A 12,626-nucleotide genomic window follows, 5' to 3' on the forward strand; every position below is an offset into this window, starting at 1 on the left:
GTATTACAATATGTGTTTAACTTGATCTGCAGTTGTAGGAAACATGACCAAAATATTTGTTAGAACACTATGTCATGCCAGTGTAAGAAGTATGTAGGAACATTCTATCTTTCTTGTCAGGGAGATCTGCTTAGTTTTGTTGCCTTCCTATATAAGACACGCTCATGTCTTGCCTGTGTGAGAGTTCTGCCAGGTGTTTATATCTTGCCTGTATGGGAGTTATGCTAGTTTTCATGCTTTGCATTTTTTATAGTTATGTTCTATTGACATGGTAACATGCAAGAATTGTTATGTTCCTGCCTTGCCTGTACAAGAGATATGATTGGAATTCCTGTCTTGCCTGTGCAAGAGATATGCTAAGAATTCCTGTATTGTCTATGCAAGAGATATGTTAAGAGTTCCTGTCTTGCCTGTGATATAGAGATGCTGCAGTGTCCTGCATTGCCCATGAAAGTGATATGCTTGGTGTTTCTGTCTTGTCTGTATAAGAGCCATGCTTGAACTTCCTGTGTAGGCCATGTAAGTATTAAGCTATGTCATAGTAATGCAGTTCACATGTGAGATAGCACAATACATGGAACACCTTTTTCTTATCTTTTATAATTGGCCGTTCACATTATTTGTTTTAATATTATTCTAACATGTAGTCTCACAACTATTTTTCTTTGTATAGGTATACAGCCAAGTGGTTGTACTTTGATTAACTGCAGTAATGCTGATGGATGTACACAAAATGGCAATGAATCTGCAGCTTGTTTCTGTAAATCAGGATATAAGTTCTCTTCCATTGGCACCAATAATTGCACAGGTTAGTGACACAAATAGCATTGTGTAATTACATTTATTGCTTGGTTACCAATTATTTGGCCATATTGTAAAACAATTCTAGGTTATGGATTGATGAGGTATGTCATCAGTCTGCTGTTGACACTCGGGTTAGAGTTTGCATGGAACAAAATTTCTCACACTATCAATCATAGAGTATCATAGTTCTGTGTTTCAATGTGATGTGGAGAACTACACATCTCAGAAAAAAGGGTCATTGACTTATTAGCTTTCAGTCCATTGTTTTGGTTAACTTTTGTAATTTACTGATATTTCTGGAAAATGTTATTTCTTGTACAAAAATAAATTGGTATTTAATTGTATCACATGGAGTGCTGCAGCTACCAGTGAAGGCCAACTAATTGTTACCTTTTTTAGGTTTGCATTAAATCTTTCTCCCTGGTACTATTACATGTAGACATGTAGAGTCACATAAGATGTCTCTTAGATGGATATGTGAATAAAATAATCATATAATTAATAAAGATTGGTAGAGGGTCATGATACACTTAAGACTTTTCTTGTGAATTTGTCTGTTTTGTCACAGAAAAAATTCAAAGAAACAAGATTAAAATTTGACCTCTCCTCCTTTAATGGAATATATGTAATTTACACACATTAAAGTATTAAAATAAAGGAATATACAATGACTAAGCTGTATTGTACATAATCCTTTTGTAACTTAATGTATCACATGCAACACATTATGAGATAACATATGTTCATATAGGAAATTGTCAGTAACTTATTTTTTCCAGTGAATTTTATAGCAAAGAAAAAAACATTAACTCATGAATCTTAAATTAAATTTATTTCAGACATAGATGAATGTGCAGGGAACACATGCTCACAGAAATGTACCAATTCTTTGGGGAGTTATAAATGTTCTTGTTATACTGGTTATGCTATTGAAAATGACAAGATAACATGTAAAGGTATGTCATCTCCTCTTTCTTTCTCTGTGTACAAGTGTGTGTATGTATATATGTATATATATATATATATATATATATATATATATATATATATATATATATATATATATATATGCACACAATAAAAATTGCATGGCTTTTAAAGTGCTGGTATAAAGTAATTTGATATACCCATACTGTTGTTATATCAAATTGTAATATGCACATGGTGAATTAATATGCATATGTAAATAGTGTTGGGTTCTTTTTCTAAAGTACTCTACTGCTTCTATACTTTCTAAATCAGTGTTGAATTTTCAATGATTAATCATTAGCAATGTAAGTAAGCAATGAGAAAAATGTTAATAATCCCTGTTTTCTAAATGAATTAAACATGGTACACAATTTCATCCCAATCATCTCTGCTTTCTCTTTGATCTTTCTCTCTCTCTCTCTCTCGAGACACAAAAAGGGGAAATTTGTTGAGTGAGAGAAAAAATTAAACTTGCACTTTGTAACTTAAAAAGCCTTGGTCTTCATAATGGTTAACTTACAAAAGCCTTGGTCTTCATGATGGTTATGTGTACATGTTCTATGGGATATTAATATAGTGTTCACAATACCAGTGAAACAAAGTTTCACATAGTCTGTAGAGACTGGAAGGTACGTTTCTCTTTTTAGAAGGAACACACTGTAGTCTATTTAAAGCTTTGTTTGATAATATTCACATAGATCAATGGTAATTATTTTAAATGTTTTAATTACATCTTGTTGTTTCATCATTTTGCTTTGTTATACCAACTTGCGAGTAAGTGATAGGATGTGCACTCAGCATTCCTGTAGCTAGCCTACACCTGTGCTTGTAGTGCTCTACTTTCTTCATTTAAACCCTCTTTATGCTTATGGAATAAGTGTGTTATATATCTTATAATCAATATGAATAAAAATTGATGTTCAGTTAATAAAAGAAGCAACTTATCAATTTGCTAAGAAGATTATGATTAGCGGGAAAAAGTAAAAATATTTTGTGGTTACACTGGACATGGATGTGTAGAGTTCATTCATTCCACTAATACACAGTTGTCTGTGCTCAGTCTTAACTGCTATGGAAATGCAAGTGTGTGTAGTTGTATGTGATATAAATAAAATATGTGTATAGTATGTATGATGTATTGTTGATATACCTCTCATTGTATAATTTGTCATTTAAAGGAAACTCAGCAAGCCTCATTTCATTTTAATTAAAATGTGTACATCTCATATATTAATGATACAGCACAGATATATATATATATATATATATATATATATATATAGATACACACACACACACTTGTGGCCTAGAATGGACATCTTTTATTTTCTTGTTTATCAAACTAGTATAATGTATATTTGATTAAATTTATATTTAATTGTTTGTTTGTTAGATTTAAAAATTATTTTACTGGAATTGGACGTTTTCCAGAAATTATTTTGACCTGACTTTTTTTCATAAACACCAAAAAATAGAACCTTGTATCTGTATGCTGACCTAGTTCCTGACCTTGATACAGAATTAGTCACAGTTGATGTAAATAACTTCTTTTTTTATTTTATTCTTAATGTGTGATTTAAAGAGTGAAATCAAGGCTGTCCTGGGAGTAAGTGATGAAAAGCTTCTACCTTGTTCTGGATAGTCAACACGTGACCCTCATATGGGCATCTATTTTGCACAATAGCTAGGTTTAATACTGATGTTTTGAGAAATAATTTTGGTTGAGCTTTTTAACACTTAGATATCAAGGTGTTTTTTTTCTGTTGTGGCCAGTTGAAGTTAAATTTTATTTTTTCTTCAAATTATTTGGATTCTAAGAGATTAATTCTTTTCCCTGGGAATATTTAAGTGCTCATACAGAATTCTTGGACAAAGACATTTACTGATTTTTTTTTTCAGAATACAAACACCATAATATTATTTTCTGTGGTACAACCAAGAACTGTAGACTCATCAGCCCTATACTATCTACAGTATACATCATCTCCTTCCATTTTGAATTTTTGCCAGGACTCACTTGAACTCAAATCATTTGAACATTTTATTACTAGGACTTCTAATTTTCAATTTTGGATTATTCTTCAATTATTTTTTTGATTTGATTCTTGAAACACATAACACTAGATAGAAAGACAGTAGAACATACAGAATTTTTTTCTAGTGTGACTGTGTAAAATGGTTGATATAATGAAAAAATTTTGAGAGTTTGTTTTGTGTTACATTCTTGGATTGCTAATTGAATGTAACTTGGCACAATTTGTTTCTATTAAATTTAGTGGAGTTGGTAAGGGAACCAGTTTGTCTTTTTAGTAGCTCCTTGGATATTTTTAACTGCACGTTTCTCACGTGAAATGTTTGCTTTATAAAATAGTCACCTATAGCATTGTCTAAAAATGGCAATGAACAAACATTGTTTTGAAATTTTGAATGTTTCTGTAAATTGTTAATTCTCAAAGTAAATTCATGCTAGCTGTATTTCGGAATAAATGATATTGCACAATTAGTTTTTTTTTATATACATTAATATCTACCTTTATTTTTCTATATAGCATGCCCATTTCCAAACTTCGGTGAGAACTGTACACAAACATGTGAATGCGAGTCCCGAGGTACACTGCGCTGTGACAATATAAAGGGATGCATATGTCTTAGTGGTTGGACAGGACCAAATTGTGCACAAGATATTAATGAATGTCAAGCTGCGAGTGCATGTGGTGAAGATCCTTTAAAGAAATGCACAAATGCTCCAGGATCATATTTCTGTGAATGTATAACAGGATATCAGCTGAATTCACTCGGTCAATGTCAAGGTAACAAACACGCTTTCTTAATTCTCTTTACAGAGTCAGATACTGTTTTTGAGTTATTTCACCTTGCTTGGGATATTTGGTTTTCGTTTACACAGTAAAAAATATTCCTTAAAAATAGTTTATATCTGATAAAGCTGTACTACAAACTTTCAAATGAGGGGTAGGAAGAAAAGTCACAAACACTAAACTTGACAAAATCATTTCAATATAACAAAGACAAAATGTTGACTAATGTAATCTGTTATAAATTACTGTGTCGTTTAACAAAGTAATATTTGTTTGTCTGCTTGGGAAAGAGAATTACAGTCACTTTTGTGCTAGCCCCTTGATCACTTTTGTTAATGCTTTGGATGAAGGTTTGATTGGTGTATCATCATTTTGATTTCATGCTCTGACTGTGCCTGCATTTGTATGGATTAGATTCTTAGGTTTAGTCTTCAAAATTAAATAAAGTTTGCACTTTTCATTTTGTTCTCATATTATCCTAAATCATTATAAATGTTTAGAAAAGATGGCTTACGTATTTTAAGGAGTACACCTAATGTACATGTACTTTCCTTGTGTCCTATTTTAGTAACTGCATGTAGTGAAATTCCTAGAAATGAGACTGGTTTCCTCAATTTGAAAACCTATTTCTCATCAGTAGGATAAGACATTTTCTCCCTGAAAGGCACAGGAAACTATTTTATAACAGTTACATACAACCCTATTTGGACTACTGTAGTACAGTATGGGGTAATTCAAATGATAAAAACATAGCAAAGCTGGCACATCTTCAAAAAAGAGCATTTGGGCTAATATCAATCCAGAAAGAAAGCAAGGAAAGTTTAGCTGGTAGGTTAAAAATATTACCTATTAAAGACCGAATCTGTTTGAGAAAAGCCAAATTAATGTACAGGATATCTCAGAATAGTGCTCCTGAATATTTACAATCACTATTCCAGTATAGGCTACCTGGTAATACTCCCCACCTGCGATCCATGTCAACCAAACAGTATAAAATTCCCAAACCAAATAAGGAGTTGTTTAAAAAAAGTTTCCAATACTCTGGAACTCTGCTCTGGAATAGTATTCCAGCTGAGATTAGAAATGCCCACTCTATTTCCTTCTTCCAAACCCAATATATCCAGTGGCTTCAGAGATGCAGCTTAAATAAATGAATTCCTTTGTATGAGGGCCTCAAGGTAGATTAGTTTTTAGCTAATTGTGTTACCCTCTTTAAATAAGGTCATTATTATTATTATTATTATATTCATGATAAATATAAAGAGAAATATTTTAGAGAACCCAACGAGAGAAGATTTGTTGCCAACCAATCCAAAAGTATATGTATACATTCTGTAAAAGAGAAGCTTTGTGGAATGCCTGTTGATAAAATACTTTTTTACATATTGATTGATGAATTTTTCAGATATTGATGAATGCACTAATCCTGCCTTAAACAAATGTGAACAAGAGTGTAGCAACACTCCTGGGGGATTCACATGCAGCTGCCGTACTGGATATCTATTGAATGTTACTGACAACACAAAATGTATAGGTAAATATACATCTTCTGACTATACATTCCAGTAGTTATAATTAAAATAAGTATTTATGTAACCTAATATGTAAGAGCAATAACTAATCAACCTGTATAAAACTAATCTGGTCATTGCTGTTCCTGATAACCGTCATTTATTCATATAGTCAGAGGGACAGACATGGCAAAAAGATCAAACATGTTGTTTTCCTTGAGTATTTAGAAAATATTAATATTAACATCAATGAAAACCTTATGCTTCTGGTGTAATCATTACATTCTTTTTTGCCCTGAATCATATCATCTGATTACACTTTTCCGGTACATTAAAAAATAAAATAAAACTACAGCAATACAAGATAGGTTTGTAATTGTTTATTATCGTCTCTTTAATTCCACCTGTCTTAATTTTTTTTAGAGTATTCTAAAAAAGAAACAGTGCTGCATAAGAACAGCAAAAGAGCAAATCTTTGTCAATCATAGACTTACATGAACTTTCTCAGGGTTCTATTTATAGCATTTACATGACCCATTTCCAAGGAAACACATGATTTCTTTAATTTAAAAGTTTTCCTCTTATATTTATTATATTGATAATGACTTTATGTAGGGAAACAGTCTGTACTTTGAAAGGAAATGGCAATGGATCTTAAGCAAAATGAATTTGTATGGGTTGACTTGTGGATGAAATTTCTTAGAGCAGATGGGTCTTTTTAAACTTAGTAACATGCCTATCAGAAAAACACCCAGTTCAAGACCATTTTGTACATTTTTGAAGAAGAGTATGAGACTGGTGCAATACAGAATGTGTGGACCTCCCGATCATTTGGTAAAAGTTATAGATATTTAGAACACTTAAGGTGAGTGTTGAACATAAATAATTTTTAAGACGTTTTGTGTTTGTATTCTGGTTCTAATCCACATGAACTTCTCCCATTTGGGCCAAGTATTTTGACCTGCGGATACATTTTTCATACAGTGTGCTGTAATTATAGCATGTAATATACTGGGTACAATGTTGTAGGCCCAGCAAAGTTGGGGTACTAACGTTAGTAATAGTACTATATAGAATATGCTTTTTATGCTCAGATTACGCATTTTTGCTACATATATTAGCAAATATTACGCTTATACATCTCATGGAGTTGGCATCTATGTTGCTAAGACCCTAATATTCAAGTCTCATCTGTGGTATGATTAGCAAGATTTTGTTAATACAATTTGTGTGCAAAGGAAACAAGACCATGCAATGTACCAATATTTGTATCCGAGTCAGGAAAGGTAACTCCTGTGTTTCTGTTGGCCTGAAATTGATGAACATAGTGTACTGAAATTTAAGTAGTGCAATTTGCTTTTGTTTTTTAGACTTGGATGAATGTGCCACTGAGCAGTCAGGCTGTAGTCAGATCTGTGTAAATAATCCAGGGAGGTTCTCCTGCGACTGTTTCTTTGGATACACTCTGAAGGATGACAGAAAAACTTGCTATGAAGGTAGTATTGCAGTTTCATGTGTCTACAATGAGACATATGTATTACTTTTCCTTTGATGGTAGCAGCAAAAAAAAAGCTTTATGGTTCTGTATTTAACTTTTAGAAAGTCATGTTTATTCTGTGCCTGTTGATAAATTGGTCCAGGCATTTGGTACAGTATTAATATATGCCTAATGTTTGTACCTTGATGTGCCAGAATTCATCACTGTCATCATAATACCATTTTAAAGCACAACACAGTGTTTTATGGAACACTTCCATTATTAAATTTAAGTCTTCCCACCATTCTAAAATAATAACTGTTCTTGTAATTGCAGTTGTCTGGTTGTAACATAGTGAATATGTCTTCATCAATCAAAAATTTTCAATTCACACCATTTAAGTGAAATACTTGGTCTTAATTTGTTAACTTCACTGTAACGTTGTCACCAGATTACCTTTGTTTGAGGTCAGCAAAATTATTTACCATCATTCGGTGGATTTTATCTTGCTGACTGAACTGAAACTCAGTTTTCATCATCAGTTTGTCGTGAGCTACCAGAAAAGTTCAGATCTGGATACTTTTGAATTTATATAAATATTAATACTTGTCAGCTTAACTGTTTAAAAATGAAGGAGGACATTTTAAAACAAGACCAGAACAGTTATAGATATTTGTGGTTATTTAACATGCACATTCCTCATTCTGACATAAAATGAACAAATTTTCAGTCCATTATTTTGCTACCACCACTATGCTGTTAGAAATGGGATGTAGATGCAGTAGCTCTGGAATTGTCCAATTTACAAAAGTTAGTTTCCGTGACAGTCAGACATAAGAATTCACGTGGAAAATTGATATTTTTAAACATAGAAGAAGTCTATTGAATTGTGTTTACAAATTCATCTTTGCAAAATGAAAGCTTGTCAGTTTTGTCTTTACCACTCATCAGGATCAGTTTCTGTTCACAAATTCTCTACTACCTTTCTTAGTGGAAAACCCCTGCAGACTCATACCAGACAAAAATTGCAGTCAGATTTGTGTGAAAGCAGCGACTCAGGCCTACTGTGGTTGTAGACCAGGTTATAAGCTAGCAGCTGATAATGAAACATGTATAGGTGAGTAATACAAATTGGAAAGTTCTCACATGTGCCTTGTGGGGGAAAGTTCTGAAATGATACTTTTCAGATTTTTCACTTTTGTAAAAATCTGCAAGATAAATTGCCCAAAACTGAATTTATGTATTTAGCTTTTTACAGTTTAGAAAAACAAGCAAACGAATAAGTAAGTAATGTTTTTATTTTGAGTGGTTTGTTATTTATAATTTCTGAAGTCAGTGTAAAAGTTATACATACTCCATTTCTTTATCTCTCTATGAACTTATGTATAATTCCCACGATACAGTGGATGTACTTTTAAATCTTTCCACTGATATTTGTACACATATGTAAGTTTGTGTATAACTGTTAAAGTTTTTTTTGTATGTCTTTGTTTATGTCTGTCTTAATGTCTCTCTATCTGTATGATTGCTAATCTCTCAATCTCTGCCTATCTGCTTCAAGGTCTGTATATTTATCCATTATGTTGTTAATATTACAGACATAAATGAATGCAGTAATGACACATTGAACAAATGCAGTGCTAAGGACAAGTGCTCTAATACTGAAGGGGGATATACCTGTTCTTGTAATATAGGGTCCAAGCTTGACAATGATGGCAGGACTTGTACAGGTATTTCTTACTGCTGTTATCTTTTGCATAGTGTATATAATTATGATGTCCATCTGTCTTTCATTTCTCTTCCCATACAATACTTATAATTTTGTATATATTTCATCTGCTTCAACAAAATCTTTGTAAATGGCTAAGGAAGAAACCTGTTGATTTTGGGTTAAAAGGTCAAAGGTTAATATCACTGTTACTGTAAAAAGATGATATGATTTCCACAGAGTAACATTAGATCTAGTCAAAAAAATTAAGCAAACATTGTGGATGGAATGCACTTAAGGCAAAGAAGTCTATTAATGTAGATTTAAGAATGCCAAACATCAAGGTCGTTGTGATTCCCAAGATGGGTTTTGCGCAATAATGTTTGTATTAGGGTACTTTCATTGACCAAACTTAGACTTTGGGTAAGAAAGAAATGTGGAGGTTTTGGGGTATAAAGATTAATGATCTTGGTAATTCTAATAACAAAATAATTTCTGCACATTAGGTTTAGTTCAAGAATGTATTCTTTGATGAATGTTCAAGGTCAGTGCAACCAGTGGTCAGTAATATCCATCATGTTCTACTAGTGCCTTCACATATAACTTTTAAACAGGTGAGCATTTACAGTATAAATCATACAGGTTGTGTAGGCATTTAAAGCCAACTATTTCAATAACGTGTATCATTTGTTAGAATTTGATTGCAAATACCTTTATAAGGAAATTAATCACTTTGTTTAGATCCTCATTCATCCTGGTCATAATTTACACATTGTGAGAGATTCAGCAAGATCAGTAAATCAGTGTTAATCATGTGGACATCAATGGATGAGGTTAAAAAGGTTTGATCCACTGTAAACTGTATTGAATGGTGTGATGTCACAATAAAAGCAGTTAATGTTGAAAACAAATAGTAATACCCTGTTTGTTTTATGATAAATCTGACATTCTCTTGTCTTGGCCCATCTTAGTACTCGCATCCATTGGAAAACTGTTGTGGATTTTCATCTGGAAGTATTTTTTATGGCATTTAAGATGAAGAGCATTCAGCATTCAGGATTGACTAAGCTTGATTCACCTATTTTAGTATGAAATTTTAAAAGTACAATTAAAATTTAGTTTGGTTTCACTACATGACCTGTATGATATATTGTCTATAATATACTTTGTATGATACTCCTATTTAAGGTTCAGAATTGGTATTTTCCAGGTTTCTTTTACTGTAAAATTCCAAATAATTCCTTAGAACTTAATGTTTTGGAATACATCATTGCACTAATTTCGAAATATAGCATCATAAACTAAGCTTTGGAAGATTCTGAAAACTCGGTCTGTTATTAAAAATATAACCTGGAGCAAGTTTAATAGTCTAATTACATAATGACATATTTTTCAATAAAGTAAATTTTGAATATATTGCTCAGAAAGATCAAAGAACTTTTAGCCAGTTGGTACATGTACAGTATAACTTTGATTATCCATCAGAGTATCAGACCGAGATCATGATGGATATGAGAATAGATGGATAATAGAATATATACAGTAAAATATTATTCAAGAGACTGGATCATCAAAAAATCATAATATCTTATTATGTACATGTACCTGATTTTAATATTTTGACGTACAATGCCCTGGCGATTCACAGAGACTTACAGCTAATAGGGTGACGGATAATCAAAGTTCTACGTTATATGCATAGCGTCATCATTTATCATGATTTCTTTATTTATTTCCTAGGCTGTGATAAGTTCCGTTCTTGGGGACAGAACTGTACTAATGAGTGTAACTGTGGGGTAGGAGTCATGAGGTGTGATCCTGTCAAGGGTTGTATATGTAACAGTGGCTGGACTGGTGTGCATTGCAACCAAGACATAAACGAATGTTTTAGCAACCCTTGCACTGGAGAAAATATCATCTGTATAAACACTAATGGGGGTTACCGTTGTCAATGTAAAACAGGATATAGTAATTCCACAGGAGTTTGCACAGGTAGGTTAATTAATGGACTTGTGATGTATCCTTCTCCTTTGGCTGGATTGCAATACAATTTAATGTCTTTCTATCTTTCTACCTGTTTTACATCATTGTATGTATTGTGTCTTTGTATTTAACTCCATGTGTTGGATAACTCTTATTAAAGAGTCACATAACTTCATATGCAGATACATCAGTTCTACACTGTTCAGACAACGTAGGTCACTTGAACCGATTTTTTAATGTTTCAAAGATTTTGCTGTTTGCTCATTGTCTCTATTTTGTAAAATTCGATATTGATGTATTACACAAATTATTACAGTCTCAGAAGAAAAACGAAAGTTTAGTGTGACCTAAACCTCTTTTGTTCTGTATTTTGAATTTTTAGTTCACTTAGATGTTAGATAGATATTTTATTGGAATCCAGCCATATTGTCATTGTTGCTTCTTCTTTTCGATGAAACTGAGGCCATGATTATATCTGTCCAGACATTTAGAATTGATGTATACCTAACATCTCATAGAAGGTCTTGTACCAATGATTTAGGCCCATCCCCACCCCTACTGCAACCGATCTGTATCAGTCTCTGTTATAACATTCAAATTCAAGACAAAATGGATAGGCTTGCTTTGGTATGGGGTTAAACATTATGTCGCTTGTGACGATTTTTAATATACCCTTCAGAAAGGGTATTATGGCAGTAATAAGCATATCATTGTCAATTAGAACGTCACTTTTGGCACATTACATAAATAGAGGATCTCAGATTGTTAATAACTTAATGTTGAATGTGCGAAATAGTTGAATAAGGTCCAGCTTTCGCAAATATTAGAAGTCATGAAAATCCCCCCAAAAATACATATATGACAACTATCGTGAAACACGCAGTACATATGTGACACTGTTTTCTAAGATATAAAATTGGGCAGGAGAATGACATGATTTGCAGCCCAAAATTTGATTCTTTTAAGGTAAGTTTGTCAGAAAATGCCCTTATTAGTAAACACAAGATTTGGATTTCAGTTTCCTATGTTGTAAAAAACATATGATACATGATATACAGAACACATGTAATAAATGTTGTATTGTAATTTACAGAATGCGTGATCTATAATTCATCTTGTACTGCAATATACAGAGCGTAATATATCCTTTAAGTGTTATATTGTAGCATACAGAACAATATGATATGCACTTAGTACTTATTTTACTTGGTATTGCTCTGTTGGAATATGTTGAACCTTATTGTTGCATACCAGAATGGTAGGCCCTCCTTATCACTGGGTTGGACTCTTTACTTGTCAGATTTATTGGAGACAAGTGCCCACATTTATCAGATTCTAGATGCAACCCTTCAGTAATG

At 32.5% G+C, this 12,626-nt stretch overlaps 1 protein-coding gene across 1 annotated transcript in view; it reads left to right on the forward strand.

Moving 5' to 3' along the window:
• LOC149791500 (uncharacterized) overlaps positions 1-12,626 on the forward strand; it is a 125,570-nt gene that overhangs the window by 72,913 nt on the left and 40,031 nt on the right. Inside the window, exons 17-24 of the mRNA XM_089969436.1 lie at positions 674-808; positions 1,644-1,760; positions 4,323-4,583; positions 5,995-6,123; positions 7,471-7,596; positions 8,569-8,694; positions 9,176-9,307; positions 11,026-11,277. Coding sequence (XP_089825562.1) covers positions 674-808; positions 1,644-1,760; positions 4,323-4,583; positions 5,995-6,123; positions 7,471-7,596; positions 8,569-8,694; positions 9,176-9,307; positions 11,026-11,277 — 1,278 coding nt within the window. The remainder of the gene's footprint in view (positions 1-673; positions 809-1,643; positions 1,761-4,322; positions 4,584-5,994; positions 6,124-7,470; positions 7,597-8,568; positions 8,695-9,175; positions 9,308-11,025; positions 11,278-12,626) is intronic.

Source organism: Sinohyriopsis cumingii, chromosome 9, assembly GCF_028554795.1.
Source record: "Sinohyriopsis cumingii isolate HCF-2022 chromosome 9, ASM2855479v2, whole genome shotgun sequence".
Classification (NCBI taxonomy): Eukaryota; Metazoa; Mollusca; class Bivalvia; order Unionida; family Unionidae; genus Sinohyriopsis; species Sinohyriopsis cumingii.